This window comes from Sceloporus occidentalis, unplaced genomic scaffold (genome assembly GCF_023333645.1).
Source record: "Sceloporus occidentalis isolate IW3139 unplaced genomic scaffold, rSceOcc1.0.p SCAF_39, whole genome shotgun sequence".
Lineage (NCBI taxonomy): Eukaryota > Metazoa > Chordata > Lepidosauria > Squamata > Phrynosomatidae > Sceloporus > Sceloporus occidentalis.
The window spans coordinates 5,075,091-5,094,194 of NW_028317019.1; the positions used below are offsets into that span (position 1 = coordinate 5,075,091).

Genomic DNA, 19,104 nt, shown 5'->3' on the forward strand with positions numbered 1-19,104 from the left:
CAAGAAGACAAGACTTTCATCATTGACCCAGAGGTCCTTCTCATCATCTGCTCCCAGTCTCTGGAACGATGAGATCCGTCATATTTCCACCATGGAAGCCTTTAGAAAGGCTATTAAGATGGATCTCTTCCGGCAGGCCTTTCCAGACTAGATTAGATCTATTGACTTGCCTCTCCCTCTCCCTCCCCCTGACCCTTACCCTTGCCATCATTCCTGTTATGGAAATTGTTATTCATGTGTTGTTCCTGCCCTCCCCTCTCACCTTCAGAAAACTACCCATTTCTTGCCCGAAAAAACTCTTTTACTGTATTGTGTTTTGGATGTTTAAAATGTTCTTGCTGTTTAATAACTTTTTAAGGGTTGATTAATGTTTTTATAATTGGGAGGAGGGTTGGGGTTTTTGAAATATTATTTGTATTTCTTAAAATGTATGTTATTTTATTACTGTAATCCGCTTTGATTCCTTTGAGAAAAGGCGGAATATAAATAAATATCATCATCATTATTATAATTATTATTATTATTATTATTATTAATCCCTTCAAGGGGGTCCAAAGCCCTTTCAGTATGCTCCCAGAAACGGGGCAGGGGATGTTTCTGGGGCTGTGGGTCTCTCTGTTGGTCCTCCTCTGCAGGGTTGTTGTGAAGGAAAGGGTAAGTATTTGAGGGAAGTGCCTAATGCGGATCCTGTGGGCCTCTAAGCCTAGTTCCCAGGTCCCTCCGTCTACCTCCTCTTGGCTTTGGCCTAGATTTTGGCTCTTCTCTCCCTTCCAGAGCCCTCTCCCCCAGGACTCCAGAGAACCCCCCCCAAAAAAAAATGTTGCTTCCAATGCTATTGAACCCTATCCTGTGTGATGCTTTCTATTTGGCACTAAACCCTTTCCCAAATGAGGTATCAGAAGGGAGGGTCTCTCCTCTGCCCCACTTTCCAAGAGGGAGGGGGCTCCTCAAACCCTTTTTACCTTTGGTTCCCCCTCCCCTCCATGGCCATGCCTCTCTCCAAGGGTCTCTCTGCCCTCTTTTCTCATAATAACCCCCCAAGTACATGGGACGCAAGGAATCCCCCAAGGAGGGGGCAGGGAAGGAAAGAGGGAAAGGAGGCCTGGCAGGACCCCTGCCTTTCTTTGGGGGGAGAAGAGGGGCTTCCTTCCTTCTTATAACCCCACAAAGACCCCCCAGAAGACCCTCCAGCCATTCCTCTGAATGAACGAGGGCTCTCCCCACTTCCCTCCCTCCTCAGAACAGACTGTGAGGGCAGCAATGGCTTCAGGGGCTGAGACTATGCATGCATAGATCCCCCTAAAGGCCCCTCCTCAGCATGCGCAGGGATTGCCGGTCCTAGATGCTGCTGCTTATTCCGCTGGGGGCCTTTGGGGAAAAGGAAGGTATGTGCCGGGGGTTCAGCAGCCTCCCCTTCCTTCCCTCATTTCTTCCTTTGAGGAGATCGCAATGGAGTCCAAGGTGCAGAGCTGGACCAGGAGGGAAAGGCAGGAAAGGAAGGCTCTAGTTTGGAAATATAGCTGTCCCTGTGTATCCTGTGTGTTTGCCTCTGCTGTTCTTATGGCTGGGAATGGAGCTGAGGACTGAGGAGAGAAGAAAGGGTCAGTTTTGGGCAAATTCAGAACTTCTGTGCATCAAAGAGTCCAATATGTTGAAAAAGCAAAGATCTTTATTGAGAACAAAAAGAAATTCAGTGTTTAAGCCAGAACTGCCCACTCCAATCCAAACAATGCATCAAAATCCCCAAACCTAAAACTCCACCCTCTTCCAAACCTAGCCCCACCTCCAATTCCCACAGTCTATGCCCCACAGGTAGCAAGGACCCCTTTGCCATTGCCACAAACTAGCCCTTTCTGTCAATACCGGCACCCAACTTTCTTCAGCCAACATCCCAAATATTCCAAAAGCTATCATTGCCATAACTATTCTAGACAGCTGCAACAAATCCCAGCTCCACATCTAGCTAACCTATACCACGACCCACAATCCCCAGCCAAATTTACAACCCAAGGCAATAATCTGTACTATTAGCAATTAAAACCTAAACTTAACAAAACACAACCTTAAAACATAAACAGACATATTGACAGACAAATCTCACAAACAAAATCACAAGGGCCTCTTCTTTGCACTGCTGGATTGAAAATATGCTTTTTGAATTCGTTATTGACAAATATAATGTTAGTTCATTTCTGGGATTTGTGTGGCTTCTCTCCAGTGTGGACTCTCTGATGTCTTTCTAGGTTTGACTTCTGAGAAAAACCTTTCCCACAATGCTGACATTTGTATGGCTTCTCTCCTGTGTGGACTCTCTGATGTCTCACTAGGTCTGACTTTGAAGAAAAACCTTTCCCACAATGCTGGCATTTGTATGGCTTCTCTCCTGTGTGGACTCTCTGATGTCTCAGTAGATGTGACTTCGAATAAAAACATTTCCCACAATGCTGGCATTTGTATGGCTTCTCTCCTGTGTGGATTCTGCGATGTTCCAAAAGTTGTGACTTCTGAGAAAAACATTTCCCACAATGCTGGCATTTGTATGGCTTCTGCCCGGTGTGGACCCTCCAATGCGTGGCAAGGATTGACTTGTAAGCAAAACGTTTCCCACAATGCTGACATTTGTATGGCTTCTCTCCTGTGTGGACTCTCTGATGTGTCACTAGATTTGACTTCCGAGAAAAACCTTTACCACAATGCTGGCATTTGTATGGCTTCTCTCCTGTGTGGATTCTCTGATGTTTCACTAGGTCTGACTTCTGAGAAAAACATTTCCCACAATGCTGGCATTTGTATGGCTTCTCTCCTGTGTGGATTCTCTGATGTGTCACTAGGACTGACTTCCGAGAAAAACCTTTCCCACAATGCTGGCATTTGTATGGCTTCTTTCCTGTGTGGACTCTCTCATGACTCAAATGTTTTTCTGTAAAGAAGGACAATGACAGATAAGACTGAAAATCAGAGTTAAGAGTGGAGGGTGTTACCCCATGATTTAGCCCTCATTAACCCCTTCTTATTAGAGATTAAATTAAGAAAGTTTCTGTGAGTAACCCAAGCATGGCCCTGCTGCTTATGGCCCTAAATCCATGGAACGAGCGTATCCTTACTTATAGGAGCTAGCAAAGAATGGGGACTGCCTTGAGGGAATCAGTGGAAGCAGATAGTAAAAGGACTGTTGAAAAAAGTATTCCAATAAACATGTGCAAAAATACTTTGATTGACAGGTGGCATGATATCCTGTGAGACTGCCACTGAATGCTGAGTCAGAGCCCAAGGCATGATGCAAGCTAACTGCAGAGGATGCTTCATGCTGTTTGGCACCAGGAGATGACTCACAACCAATACAGTATACTGCTCACATGCAGATTGGTGTGGATTGGATTGGAACTGTGTGTACAAGAGATGGTGAAGTTGATGGAAGTCAGAGAGGAGAGTTTGCAAATATTTGTATTATTTTGCAACTCAAGAGAGAGAATCTCCAAGGATTTTGATGAAATCAACTGTGTCTGTGACTTATTTTTAAGTGTGAAAAGTGGTCAGTGCATTGCCAATATCTATATCTGGATATTTGCTTCCGTACTCTGCTATGTTATTATTGATCCAAGAAGGACCTGAGAGCCAGTGTGCTAATCCTGTTTGTCTGAGATATTTGCCCCAAGCACCCATTGCATTCAATTTGGTTTCAGACCATTCTTCCACCCAGGAAACATTCTAAAGCAATTTAAACCTTTTTGACCACTCGGTTTCTGCCCGCAAGTAACAATTACAGTATAAATATCTGCCCTGGGTGGCTGTTCCTTGATGTCAGTCCAATTACATATAGACAGTCTTTGGGTTTACATGGCTAAGCACCTCAATGCAGTCGCCAACCCCACTATTCGCAGGAGCTCCTGACTTCTCTTCCCATTTCGAACCCTCAGCAATTGGAATCAAGATCCACCTAGGTAAAGTATTACCATTATGAAAGTCTTACATCTCTTGACCACTCTCACTTGTTATCTAATTCTTGTGCATGTGTGTGAACACTTACGTGTGTGTGTGTTTTGCTTTTCAATATACAAATAACTCATGGGGAAAGGCAGAGCAAGGGGGATTGGGACCTGGACTCCAATTTTGGTGAGGTTCAAGTGCCAGAGAGCAGCCTTAAAACAGCCTTAAGACATCTCTAAGGCAGGGATGGGCTACTGTTGTTGATGGAGAGGGTCACATTGCCCCTCAGGAGATCTCTGGGGCACCCCCACATTGTATTCCCTGGGAGGGGGATAAATAATATTCCCCCCCCCTCAATATCTGACAGCATCCCTTTGGGGAAGTGGTGTCCATTTTGCCACTGTTATCTGAACCACTGCAGGGCCAAGGGAGTTTATCAGACATGGGAAATTGGAAGTATAAGCCAATGGCAATCCGAACGCAATTATGGGGTTTCACATTAATGCATGATAGCCTACTACATGAGAATTTGGGCAATGGGAAGTCAGTCCAAGTGCAATTTTGGGGTTTCACTTTATTGCATGATAGACTGCCACATGCAAATTCGGGCGATGGCATGCTATTTTCGGGCAGTGGGAAGCCAGTTTGAACACAATTCGCATTCACGTAAATTCGCTGAGCTAGCGAATTTCCGTGAATGTGTTCTGGCCCCTCTTTCTTTTCATTCAAAATTAAGAGAAATTCCTCACGTGTGATAAAGTCCATTGCACCCAAGAAGCCTCTCCAGAGTCTCAAAAGGCTGGAAGAGGGGCCAAAAAAGCCAGGAAACTTGGTCAGGGATAGGCTGAGGAGTATTTGGAGCCAAAAAGCATTTCTTTCCATGGTTCCTTCCCACAAAATCCTATAATTGACAGTTTAGGATATGATATTTAAAATCCCTAGAAAGTGGAGCGCAATAGTGCCTCACTAAACTACAACTTCAAATATTCTACAGGATGTTGCTATAACAATTAAACTACGCTTGAAAGGGATCTAGGACTCTTAGTAGACCACAAGTTGAACATGGGCCAACTGTGTGATGCAGCAGCTCTAAAGGCCAATGTGATCCTAGTCCACATCAATGCGAGTATAGTGTTATGGCGGGGGGTTGGACTGGATGGCCCTTCACATTTCTTTCAACTGTAGGATTTATGTTGTTGATTAAGGGAAGTAATAGTGCAACTCTATTTTGTTTTCATCAGGCCCTCACTTGGAATACTGTGTCCACTTCTGGTCACTACAATTCAAAACGGATGTTGAGAAGCTAGAGTGAATCCAAAGGTGAGCAATGAAAATGGTGAAGGGTCTGGAAACCATCAAGCCCTATGTGGAGTGCTTTAGGAAGCTGAGTATGTTTAGCCTGGAGAAGAAAAAGTTAAGAGTGGATATGATAGCCCTGTTCAAATATTTGAAGAGATGTCATATTGAGGAGGGAGCAAGCTTGTTTTCTGCTGCTCCAGAGACTAGGACCCGGAGCAATGGATGCAAGCTAGAGGAAAACAGATTCAACCTTAACATTAGGAAGAATTTCCTGAGAGTAAGGGCTGCTCGACAGTGGAACAAACTCCCTTGGAGTGTGGTGGAGTCTCCTTCCTTAGAGATCTTTAAGCAGAGGCTGGATGGCAATCTGTCTGGGTTGCTTTGATTTAGATTTCCTGCATGGCAGGTGGTTGGACTGGATGGCCCTTGCGGTCTCTTCCAACTCTAAGATTCTATGATTCTATGATTCTAAAGTGGAATCATAGTGCAATGATAATGTAGTATGAAAGGGCCCTCAGTCTTTATAGGAAGGGCAATGAATTCAGCTTCCTTACCCACATAGGCCACATTCTCGTAATTCTCCATCATGACATAATTGTACATAAATCTCTGCTTCTTTGTCAACATTTTCCATTCGTGCTCAGTGAAATATACTGCCACATCTGCAAAGGTCACCTACAATACAAAATAGCCCTCATTCAGAGAATGACTAATAATAAAAAAAGGGGGGGGGGCACATGATGCATCCTAAAAATTATTTGATCATCTCAAAATTTAGTCCAGGAAATAAACTTTAAATTCTGTTAGCAAGAAAAAAAGCTACTGCCTTTGAAATCCATTTTGTCTCAAATTCTTTTAATATAATATACAATATAATAATCAATATAATTTAGGCTGGGATACTGATGATGAATTAGGATACTGAATATCCTGACATGTATAGTACATTTAGCCTCCAAAGATTATAGTGGATTTAGCCATTTATTGCCAAATTTCAGAAGCAAATGTCATTTTAAAAAAGCAATTCTGGGGAGCACTGTGTCCAGAGACATTCTAGCATATCACCCAATGTTTCACAGTTGGGAAAAGCAACACACATGTGGACAAGCAACCCAAAAGGCAGTGAAGATGACCAAAGTTGTTTATGATGAAGATCACACATGCTAGGAAGGGCACAGAAGTTTGCTTTTGCTTCAGCCTCCTGGGAAGGTCATATACCCCTTCTTTCCTCTCCTCTCCCCACTTTTCAGATGATGGGGTGCAAACTCCTTTGCACTCCTTATGCAGAAATTGAAGTGAGAAGGGGAAAAGTGGGAGGAGGAGAGAGAAACCAGGACATTTTAATAGCCCCTGAAATAATGGGATGACAAGAGGATTAACCAGGACTGATTCTGCTAAACTCGGACGGTATTTTATTTACTGCCTTTCATAAATTGGCCCAGCAGTGACACCGATGAAGGTATTAGGATAGTGACTCACCAAAGAGCTGTTGTACCTTGGTAGCCTCTTTCTGTTGGACCCCAGCTCCCTCCGCTTGGCCTCTGTCTCGGCCATCAGGTGGACAGGGGCTTCTGTTGGCCCTGCACTTGGGTCACTTCCAGCAAGAGGGGCCCCAAAGGCGTGTACAAGGAGGCTGAGATGAAGTTCCTGAGAAAAGGGACCAGGGTTAGGATTGGCTTGGCAAAAAACACTGCAGCACTCAAAGACACAAAGAACAGCATCCTGCTGGTGACATACGCAGGTGACGAAAGCCTCCTTTGAGCCGATGGAGAGGTGGGCATCCCCTTCCTCCCTCTGCACCAAACAAAGCTCCCTAGACCTAGCACAGGTTCACTGCAGCTCCCCTACACAATAGATAATCCATGCATTCTTAGAGTGGTGGGGGATTAGGGGATGAGGAATTGGAGAGGGCCCTGGTTATGTTCCCATAGCTAGATGTGAAATGAGTGCATCGTTTGTTGAAACCTCCTCACCTCCCTAGTGGCCCTCAGAGAAAGATGTCTTCATTTTGCTTCTGGCTACATAAACACAGCTTCTCCAATACCTCCCACCCAATACTCTCACCAGGCATGGAATGGCCATACGGGATAGCTTCCACAACTCTATGGGAGGACCTGTGTCAGTGAATGGCCAGTTGTAGCCTTATTCCACCTGGAGCAACACTGGAGCATAAATGGTTCTGTTGTCAGGCTTTCTGGCCTGGTGGTCTCTCATTCTCCCAGTGGCCAAACTAGTTGCCCCCCATCCCCCAGGCAAGCAGAGCAGGAAAGGAGCGTTCTCTTCTCTGGCTGCCCCCCTTCCATGGGATCCAGCCCTCCTCCCAGGATCGGGGAGCACCAGAGGATTGAGCTGATGGCAAGAGAGCACCCAATTGCCATGGCAGCCTTCTGCATGCAGAGAAGTCATAATCCTGAGAGTCCCTCTTCCCATGTGACCATAAGTGACTGGTGAGTCAATCTATAGTTAAATCCAACTGATTCAGTGATTGTCATCTGATCAGGACTAAGAATAGGATAGGATAAGGCTAGGATTTAGGCCTGCATGTGGCTAGAACAAGAAATTCCCAAGCAAAGATGGACAGGTAACAGAGTGGAAAATAGGCACTCTCCACATAAAATCATAGATTTGTAAAGTTTGAAGAGACCACAAATGCCACCCAGTCCAACCCCCTGCCAAATTATCCCCAACGAATGGCCCCCTCCCCATTTAGACACTGGTCAAAATAATTATTTCATTTTTGCAAATGAGACTATTTCTCTAAGCTTAACTGCTGTGTTTGTATGTGCGTCATAGCAGGAGCAAGAAGTGTGCACCTCCTCCCTCTGCTTGCTAATGCCATACAGATATTGACGCATGTACATTTGTGTGCATTATTTCTGAATGGATCTATTGTCAAAATCACATTCATCTTAACTTCTCCTTGCGTATTTTTTTAAAGCATGCACACCGCTGAATGTGTTGCACTTGATACAAGTTTATAAATGTATAGGTTTATGCGTGAAGATTACTCCCTGGATTATACTCATTTTTGGGAAGTGAAGACGTAAGCAAATTCATTTTATAAACCCAGTGAAACAAATACCTCACAAAGTTCTAGTAAACACCACATACACACACAGTCCCCACACAAAGGACTCACTGGTGCATTGTGTGTCTGGGTCTGGAAATCTCACTTCCACCTTCTGGGAAGACAATGCTGCTAGAGACGGAATTGGGGACTTTATGCCTGCAAAGCATGGGATCACTCTCTCAGCTGCAACCTTTCCACACAATCCTGGACGGAAACATTTAAACCACGGTCCTCTTTCAGCTCCAGGAATAAAGGCCTACCTTCAATACTTATAGCCCCAGAAAGGGCTCTTCTGCAGTTCTTTATGGCCAGAGTTTCCCCAGGTCATCGGCCGTCTCCTGGGTCATAGAGAAGGGTTGCTCTGAGTGCGAAGGAGGAGGAGGTCCACAGGGCTGAGGGAGAGAAGGCAATGGGGAAAGGGTCAGTGCCAATGGCCATGGAGGGCAGAAGGTGACAATTGCCTAGGAAACTCCTCTGAGTCCCAGCCCTAGGAATGACTGGCAGGAGTGAGTCCAGGGGGCTGAGGGGGTCTCCTTTCCCAAAGGGGGAGGCAAGGACTGGTGGGACCCTCCCCAGCTAGGGCCCAAAGGGAGCGTCTCTTTCCCCACCTCTTTCTCCCAGCCCCCAAAGCCCAGCCTCCCCACTGGCCCTGAGTCCCTGCCTCCCCTTCCTCAGACCCCACAGGCCCCTTCCTTCCTTCCTTTTGGCCCAAGGAGCCTGGCCTCCTTCTCGCTCTGGAGCCTCAGGGAGAGAAAGAGGAGCCTCTCGGTTCAACTGAGGAGGCTTCAAAGAAGGTTATGGAGCATTATTCCCCAAAGTCACAAGCAGCACAAAATGGCCACTGGGACACAAAATGGCCGTTGGTATACAAAATGTCCGCCTCTACCTCAGCGCTTGGCAGTTGGCAGTTTGAGGCCTTCAGAGAACCCATAATGGAGGATGAAAGGGCCCCAAAGGCAGAAGGGATCCCAAAGAGGATTTCTAAACCTTAACAACACAGAAAGGTTTTCCTGATGCTTCTATGTAGACACCTGACCCCCCTCCCTTAATAGTGAAAAATATTGATGTTTTCTCCATTCAAACCACTCCCTTCAACACCTAGGCAGCACAGAATCAAAATAAAATGAGCAGATCAATATCTATGGGACTGACAGGAGTAGATTGGGTCCCTACTACAGCCCTACTACAGAGTCCTGACCGTTGAGGAACAACCTTGAGCAACTGGGGAACTGAGAGAGATACGGTTCCAGCTGCAGGACTGTTGGAGACTGCAGTTCCCAGAATGAGATGCATCTTTTTTGGTACAATTTATGTACAAGAGCTGATTGAAGGGAAATAAACTGAAGGCTCTATTGTTGACTGTTAAAATACACACTAAATAAAGTCATGGGGATATTAATAGTGTACATGCTAATATCTAGTCATCTATAGCGTCGCATTGCAAGCTTATAACTGTTGGGATCCTATGGATAAAGTTGCTCTTTCTTTGGTCCCAGGCAGACTGCCTTGTCCTGAGTCCTGGGGGGATGCCAAGGCTCCCCTGGAGCAGGAGAGTGGGGCTCCATAGGGGTCTGAGGGATGCTCTGGTGGGGGATGCTGGGAACTGCAGTCCAACAATCTCTGCAGGGCCTTGCTTTGCCTACTCCTCCTGAGCCAAACCGAAAGAGGAAATCTTGCTGGAGGACTTTGTGGAGCAGGAGAGGTGTTTTCAGGGGCAAGCAGAGAAGGCAGATTATATGCAGGGAGGTCCTTGAGGGCAGGTGGAGCAGATGTCCTCCTTTCCCAGGACATGTCCTACATTTCAGCCTTCTGTCCAGGAGGAGTTCCAAAAGGTCATCCATTTTGAGCATGACTAAGAAGCATGAATGTACATTTCTCTATGTGTTTTTAGCTCCATTTTCCTTGAACATCTTCCACTTTGCAGTGCCTTGTCCACCTTTGTGGGGAGGACATCTGGTCACCCTCCTCGAGGCTCTCTCCCCCGATAGAGCCATGGGTCCAGAGGGACGGCCAGCCGTGACTCTCCAGGGCTAGTTTAGGGTCAGGAGAAGGGAGAGGCTGGGATGCCAAAACCTCAGAGTTCCTCCATGCAAAGCAGCTGCTCCAACCACTGAGCTATATTCCCTTCCCAATGGGTGCAGGAGTACAAAGCGGCTGCTGGCATTTTGTCTCTTGAATCCCCCTGAATTAGTCTCCTCTCTTCTGGCACAGCCCCACTCCTTTCCCACCACAGTCTTACAGAGAGGGCCCAGTTCAAGGGAAATGGCAATGGAGGGCAGAAGGTGACAATGCCTAGGAAACTCCTCTGAGTCCCAGCCATTCTAGGAATGAGTGGCAGGAGTGAGTCCAGGGGGCTGAGGGGGTCTCCTTTCCCAAAGTGGGGTGGAAAGAACAGGTTCCCATGGGACTGTGGGCCCCATGACCTCTTAGCAAATCTATGGGAGACTCTGCCTCCAAGAGCATTGGAGGAGTCTCTGTCTGGATGTCCATCTCTTTGGAGGACTTGAAGGGCAGAATGGGGCTGACTGTTTGGCCTTGGGGCTCCCTTCCAGCCCCAGGAGCCTATGAAGCCTACCTTACAAGGCTGTTGTGGGAGTTAATCACAAGACAACTCCTACACAAGAATGGCCACCTTTTAGCAGCTTACAATAAAAAATACCCATACAATACAATAAAACCATGCTTCATGATCTCCTAAACCCTAACACTCCCATCCAAAATAAAATACCATTAAATTACTGGACAGTTATTAAAACAATTGTTAAAAACAGGGATAAGAGCCAAAACCCAATGTTTGTGAAGAATAAGAATAAGGCTTGTATTAAAACTATCTTCCCCATTTCTGATCCCTTTTAAAACCCATGTTCCCCAGAAGGAGCAGAGCTGTGTAATATAAAAACCCTCTCAGAAAAGAGACACAAAAGACACACAAAGAGACACCCTTCCTTCCTTTTGGCCCAAGGAGCCTGGCCTCCTTCTGACTCTGGAGCCTCAGGAGAGAAAGAGAAGCCTCTGTTCAACTGAGGCTCAGAGAAGGTTCTGGAACATTATTCCCCACAGTCACAAGCAGCACAAAATGGCTGCCAGAACACAAAATGGAATTCTGGGAAATGTAGTTTTGTGAGACATTGAGCCTTCTCTGTCAGAGAGCTCTGGTGCCACAACAAACTCCAATTCCCAGGATTCCCTAGCACTGGGCCAGGGCAGTTAAAGCGCTCTCAAAATGGACTATTGCTGCCGTGTCTTTTGGACCTTTCTTGGCCACAAACAGTCCATAGCCTGCAATGCATCTCCTAATTCTGTTGGCAGTCCCTCCCTCCCAACACTTTCTCATTTCCCCCCAAAACCAGCGCAAAGCTGGCAGATGGAAAGAGGTTTTGAAGCAGCATTTAAATCTGCCATATTTGTTTTTAAAAGACTAAATGTCCCAAATGCTATTATCAGTTTTGTAGCTATTATTACAGAAAGACGTAGAGTGCAAACTCCTGAAGTACCTTTATTTTCTGGAGTGAGATGCGTTTTTGCAGCCAAACTGCGGCCCTGATATAATAATAATAATAATAATAATAATAATAATAATAATAATAATATTTTTATACCCCTCACTTCAGCCAAAAGGCTATCAGAGTGTCTTACAAATTGTTAATTAGACATTTAGACATTATGGCTCTTAGCCCAGAAGACCCTTAACTTCCTTAAATCACGCTGCCTCCATCCAGTGAATTATAAAAGGGTTTCCCTTAACCTACACTGGGACCAGTTAAGGAACCTTATTTCCACTTCTTTACTGATCTTCCCAAGCATCAACCAATGCAAGACACATGTAAAAGGAGCGTCGAGTAGTAGATACTCCAAGGAGGTATTTATTATAGTTAACAAAATATAAGTAAAACATAAGTCACACAAGATATTAAGAATCTTGCAGGTACAATATTTGTAAGTATATAATATTCAATTCATACAAGCTATTAAAGAAATAAATAAACCTAAGCATCCAATTCTGAGACTAACTTCCAAGATCCGCTCTTTAACTCTCTCTCTCGATCTCCAACCGACACAATTCCCCCAACTGTCTCTTGGTCTCTCAGGCCTTATATCTCCTTCTCACGGAAGCTTCCAGAAGAACCTTCATCTTGCTCTCTGATTGGTCAAGAGAGCCTTCCGTAGCAGTGATGTCATTCTGCATTTGCATAAACCTCCCTTTTCTGCCTGAAGAAGACCTCCATTGACTGGAGCTCAGTCATTACAACAACAACAACAACAACCCCTCTTTTCCTTGGAAGAGATTCACAACTATTCCTTGTTTCCTGGCTGGGAAGAATAAGAGAGTTCCAGAAGTTCCCATTTCCACTAAGATTAGGAGCTCCCAAATTCCCATGGAACAGGTTTCCTAAGGCATGTGCCAGGACAGAGCAGGGAATGGGGGTTCCTCATGGGCGGATTACCGTTTGTCAGCTGAACTTGAGGCTCAGTGTCCCTAAGAAGAGGAGGTGACCAGCCCCCCCAGAATCCCCTCTGAGCCTCCAGGAGAGCAAGGCTCAGGGAAGGGACAGTCTTCGAGGGGCTGACAGCCGTTTGGACTAAACCTTGAGGGCCCTTTCCCAAAAGCTGGCCAAGATTGGTTTCAGGGGCTGGCATTTTCCTCTCAGAGGACCATCAGGATCTCAAAGACCACTCCCCATTTTGGATTTTGTTTTTTGACTGTGCTGCCCTCAGTGGAGACTTGCTTACTCCTAAGGTGCCATGGAGGTGAGCATGGAACGTATAGGGAAGATGGCTTTTGCAATCTTTTCCACCATTGAACTTACCTTGTGTTGTCTTCAAGCCTTTCAAAAGAGAGCTGGAAAGTAATCGGGGGGAGAAAGCAAAGTCCCACATTTGCTCCCATAAGCTCCCCTGAAGCTTTTCCCAGCATGCCCTAGTCCTCCGTCTCCCTCCCAGGTTCCAGCCTTTCCTAGAGAGATGGAAACCTTCAAGGGAGAGTCCTTGGGGGTCAAGCCAAGCTCTCCTCTGCTTCCCCAAGGCCTCCTTCTCCATCCACTGCTGGCCTTTGGAAGGGAGACCTAGACTGCTCTTGGGAAAGTTACTTTTGGAGGGACAGGGACTCCCAAAACCTTTCAGTCTGGCTCTAACATTAAGTATGTCAAATATCTGCAATGAACTGGGCCAGGTCTTAGGCCAGGAGTTGGGATCCTGTGACCCTCGCTCTGTATCCCCATTAAGAAAAAGACTGAATCTCCATGACTGGTGCTATGTTTCATACTCTTGGGATGGGCAGCCAGGAAAACAGAATGCTTGAAAGAATTCAAAGGTTTATTAGATGGAGATAGAAGTGCAAGATGTCTTAAAATCATATGTTCTGAATCAAAAACAGCATGAAAGGGGCTCTAATAGTTTTACAGGACTGAATCTGGAAAGACACTTCCTCCACACAAAAAGTATTTCACACTTCCACTTTCTCTCCATTCTGGAAATGCTGATGCCTCAAGGGCTGGATCTTAAGCAAAATGAGATATAAGGTTTGGACTGCTATGCAATTCAGAGATCAAGGTTTGTATATGGTTTTTGATACAATTTACTAATTTCAAGGTGCAACCTATATAAAAGGTTTAATTTTTTTCAAAAACATAATGTTAATCCCTTTGCATTGTTTTGAATTTGTACTGTATTAAATTTCCTGTTAGCCACCCTGAGTCCCTATATTGGGAGAAAGGATGGATGTATATAAATAAAATAAATAAACTGGAGATCCCTTGAAGATCCATGGGTTTCTTGGTGTAAATAGCCCTCCACCAATAGAGACAGAGACTGAATGAATCTGTCCAGAATTGCTAGGGGTCATTTTTGGCACCTGGGTTGTATCTCCATTGCCCAAACCTAGCACTTTGACACCATGAAACTTCCAGGACTCTGTCCAACAGAATCCTGGGATTTCATCTTTCAGGTACTTAGAATTATATAGCAACTCTCATGAAGGACTGCACTGGGGCTCTCTACCAAGCATCCAGTTCTAAGCACCCCATTCCCAGGTTTCTCTGGGGTGGATTCACAACCGTTAACATGGCACCAAACTGGTACAGTTGGATAATATGCATAGGACTTTGGTTGCCTACTTTCTGGTGTCCCTCCATCTCTCTTATAGGGCTGTGAATTCAGGTCCTGAGGTTTGTGAGCTAAAACGTAGGACCTGGGGCAGGGCCTCTAGCGATCTCATTCAGCCTAATGCATAAATTACAAACCACAGTCGCTCACAGTTTGTCATTCAAATCTACTCAATATACTTTCCTGTGTAGAAATGAAGAGAGAAAATTTTAAAGGTCTGTTCCCAGATCAAGGGGAAATGAGAGCATTATTCTTTCTCACTTGCTTGGAGAGACAGGATAAAAAGCGTGAAGTCGAAGGCTTTCATGGCTGGCTTCCATAGCTTTTTGTGGGTTTTTTGGGCTATGTGGCCACGTTCTAGAAGAGTTTCTTCTGACGTTTCGCCAGCATCTGTGTCTGGCATCTTCAGAGATGCCAGCCACAAATGTTGACGAAACGTCGGGAAGAAACTCTTCTAGAATATGGCCACATAGTCCCCAAAAATCCACAAAAAACTAAGGATAAAAGGCATTTAATTTAGCCTCCTTCTTTCTAGCCAGATGGCGAATGCAGAGTATAGTAGTGAGCCCTTGTACCACCACAACTGAGAGAAAGCAAGAAACTAAACCAATCCATAGACCCCTGCAATTTTTCTAGTTGAAGAAACCAATGAATTAAACCTTGCAAATTATAATAAGCTACTGCTCTCACATCTGATCTGGATGTTTGCACAGAGCCCTTTCCTCTTTCCTGGAATTGGGCTCCCTCCAAAATGGAGAAGAGGCAGCCTCATCTCCTGTCTGAAGATCATGCATGAAAACTGGAAGCTCAATGCCAGGCCCTGCTGTATCGTATCTTTACTGCCACGTGTAAAAAGGGCAAGGAAAAACACCTGTTACAGGAGAAGATAGCAAATAAAACCTGATCCTTTCTGGTCCAGGTTTAGGTCCTGGGCAAAAGAAGGGAAACCAGGATTTGACTTGGGAGTTAGCGAATGTTGTGTGGCCTGCCCTGCCTGCCCTGGGGCCTCCCTGGGGACCAAATCCATCACCCTTCTCTTCCCCCTCAGTCAGCATTCTCACAAAGGAACCAAATTTAGAGGTCTCCCATTGGCATCTTGAGGCACCCACCTTTCCTTTCCTTTCCTGCCAAGGAAACCCAGAAGGAGCCCTTCTTCCTAAGCAGCCAACGACCAAAGCCACCAGCCTTCTAGAACCCTATTCAGGCTCCAAGCCAACCGCTAACAATGGTCCAAGTTCAGGGCTGCTTTAACTGTCTGGCTGAATGCTAGGGAATTCTGGGAACTGTAGTTTTGGGAGATATTTAGTCTTCTCTGTCAGACAACTCAGATGCCATAATAAACTAAAATTCCCAGGATTCCTGAGTACTGAACTAGGGCAGTTGAAGTGGTTTATTTCTGCAAACTGGATTATTTCTGCAATGTGTTTTTGACCTCTGTTACTACTTGAGCGTCCACAAGGCTCTGTGGGTTTGAAGGGAAGATTCATCATCATCATCATCATCATCATCATCATCATCATAATTTCTGCAGTGTTTTTGAACCAAATTTGAGAGAGCCCTGCAGCCTGGATCTGACCAAATCCCAAATATTACCCTCTCAGCAAAGTCTGGAGATATTAACCTTTAAGGACCAGAACTCCTCAAAGGCTGACTTTCCCAATCTCTCCTGAGAGACCCTCCTGGACCTAGAGCAGCCTCAAAGAAAGGGGTCCCATTGAATGGAGGGCCCATGTCTTTCTGAGTCTGTGGGTCCAGAGGAAGAGGACTGTTTTCCAGGACCCTCTTCCTAATCCACAAGGCATCTCTTAGCATTTGCCCAACACTGCTCTTGAACATGCAAAGATCAGGCAAGCAAGATCTACTTTGCTGTTTGCAAAAAAAGATGGAAAAACAATGGGCCCTTGGTATCCTTTGGGATTTGGTTTGGATAGCAAAATCCATGGGTGCTCAAGACCCATTATATAAAATGGGTGACCTTGGGTAAGTCACACTCTCTCAGCCTCAGAGGAAGACCAATGGCCAACTGGAAGGCGGACAACACACACACACATCTACATGATGGGAAATGGCATTCATTCTGGGCCATGAAACCCACTGCAGAGGAACCTTGGGCAGCAGACACTCTCTCAGCCTCAGAGGAAGACAAAGGGCAAAGTGGAAGGCAAAATTGAACCCAAAGAAAGCCTAGGAATAGGGTCACTAGACAAGAGTTCAAGGCACGCAGCACACCCCCAGCCCCCAAGGCACACTCTCTCAGCCTCAAACGATGACAATGGTAAACACACTTTGACAAAACCTACAAAGAGACTCCTGTGACAGTGTTGCCTTAGGATCCCCAGAAAGGAATTGAAGGCACACAATTTTCCCCCAAAGTCTGGGAGGAAAAGAGGAGGAAGGCTTAGAGGAAGGGCCTGAGGAAGAGGAGGAGGAGGAGGAGGAGGAGGAGGAGGAGGAGGAGGAGGGCTTAGAGGAAGGGCTGGAGGAGGAGGAAGGCTTAGAGGAAGAGGATGAGGAGGAAGGCTTAGAGGAAAGGCCTAAGGAGGAGGAGGAGGAGGAGGAGGAGGAGGAGGAGGAGGAAGAAGGCTTAGAGGAAGGGCATGTGGAGGAGGAGGAGGAGGAGGAAGAGGAAGGGCTTGGGGCTTACAGGAAGGGTCTGCGGAAGAGGAGGAGGAAGAGCAGGAAGGCTTAGAAGAAGGACCCGAGGAGGAAGAGGAGGAGGAGAAAGGCTTAGAGGAAGGGCCTGAGGAGGAGGAGGAGAGGAGGAGGAAGAGGAAGGGCTTACAGGAAGGGTCTGAGGAAGAGGAGGAGGAAGACGAAGTCTTAGAAGGACCTGAGGAGGAGGAAGGCTTAGAGGAAGAGCCTAAGGAGGAGGAGGAGCAGAGAGGCGTCTGGAGGATTCTGTAGAGGAAGAAGAAGGGGAAGAAGAAGGAGCTCCTGAGCATACGCAGAGGCCTCTGGGGGAGAAGCCACAGGGAGAAATCTCCTGGTTGTAACTTATTATTACTATTATTAGTAGTAGCATTAGTATTATTTTATTTATTTATAAAGACATGGAAAGACGTATTTATAAACAGTATCTCAGTGAGTCTCTATATTATAGCATCAGGAAAGATTTTAGGTGTTGTTAAGGGTTGGAAATGCTGTTTGGGGTCCCTTCTGACTTTGGGGCCCTTTCATCCTCCATTTTGGGTTCCCTGAAGGCCTCAAACTGCCAACTGCCAAGCACTGAGACAGAGGCAGCCATTTTGAGTTCTGGCAGCCATTTTGTGCTGCTTGTAACTGTTGGGAATAATGTTCCAGAACCTTCTCTGAGGCCTCAGTTGAACAGAGGCTTCTCTTTCTCTCCTGAGGCTCCAGAGTCAGAAGGAGGCCAGGCTCCTTGGGCCAAAAGGAAGGAAGTGTGTGTCTTTTCTGAGAGGGTTTTCTTATTACACAGCTCTGCTCCTTCTGGGGAACATGGGTTTTAAAAGGGATCTGAAATGGGAGGATAGTTTTAATACAAGCCTTATTATTATTATTATTATTATTCACAAACATTGGGCTTTGGCTTCTAAGAGGAGGCTAGTCCCCCAAAAAAGGCCAAAAGTGGCTCCTTTGGGAGGTTTTAAAAGTCTCCCCAGTTTCCTTATTAATAGATTTTCAGGCAAGAAGGAAGGAGACAGACCAGAATAACTCATATTACCAAGAATGAAACAAACAAACATAGAAACAAACAAACAACAAGAAGAATAACAATTAGAGACTAAAACAAACTACTTATTTTTTTAAAGGAAAACCATTATTAGGAGGGTAAAAACAAGACATGAGTGCTTCTACCCTTTTACGACCAACTCAGGCTGTATCTGCACTGCGGAAATAATCCAGTTCTAAAGTCTGTTAACTCTCCTATTTCCATCCTATGGAATCCTGGGATTTGTAGTTTGTTGTGGCATGAGAGCTCTCTGGCAGAGAAGGCTAAGTGTCCCAAAGTTAAAATCCCAGGATTCCATAGCACTGAGCAGTTAAAGCGGTGTCAAAGTGCCTTATTTCTATAGTGCAGATGCAGCCTTCTTGGGAAAGGGGCTGATGATGGGAGAAAGCACTGGGGATCTCTGGAGGTTTCAGCAGGTTATTTATTTGTTTAATTATTTACGATGCACTCATTTCACATCTATCTATGGGGACATAACCAGGGCCCTCTCCAATTCCCCATCCCCTAATCACCCCTCCACTCTAAGAAGGCATGGAGTATCTGTTGTGTAGGGAAGCTGCAGTGAGTCTATGCTAGGTCCAGGGGCTTTGTTTGGTGCAGAGGGAGGAAGGGGGTGCCCACTTCTGCATAGGCCCAAAGGAGGAATATGGCACCTGCGTATGTCACCAGCAAGATGCTGTTCTCTGTGTCTTTGACTGCTGCAGGGTTTCTTGCCAAGCCAATTCTAACCCTGGTCCCTTTTCTCAGGAACTCCATCTCGGCCTCCTTGTACACGGCTTTGGGGCCTTTCTTGCTGGAAGTGACCAAGTGCAGGGCCACCAGGACCCCTGCCCACCTGATGGCCAACACAGAGGCCAAGCGGAGGGAGTTGGGCTCCAACAGAAAGAGGCTGCCAAGGTACAACAGCTCTTCGGTGAGTCACTATCCTAATAGCTTCATCTGTGTCACTGCTGGGCCAATTTATGAAAGGAAGTAAATAAAATAATGTTCAATTTTGGCAGAGACAGTCCGGGTT

The 19,104-nt window shown here is 45.8% G+C and overlaps 1 protein-coding gene across 2 annotated transcripts; it reads right to left on the minus strand.

The window, feature by feature from the left end:
• Window positions 1-1,685: 1,685 nt before the first annotated feature.
• Window positions 1,686-8,883, minus strand: LOC149290457 (uncharacterized). Of its 2 annotated transcripts, none has more exons than XM_089489227.1 (4): window positions 8,557-8,883; window positions 6,722-6,873; window positions 5,781-5,901; window positions 1,686-2,920 (listed from the first exon to the last, which is right to left on the minus strand). In XM_089489227.1, exons 3-4 carry the CDS (start codon window positions 5,851-5,853, stop codon window positions 2,187-2,189), a joined length of 807 nt encoding a protein of 268 aa, XP_089345353.1. In that variant the 5' UTR covers window positions 5,854-5,901; window positions 6,722-6,873; window positions 8,557-8,883; the 3' UTR covers window positions 1,686-2,186. The 2 variants fall into 2 exon arrangements, with proteins under 2 accessions (XP_089345353.1, XP_089345352.1); XM_089489226.1 differs by having other exon boundaries at window positions 6,706-6,873.
• Between the last annotated feature and the right edge of the window lie 10,221 nt (window positions 8,884-19,104).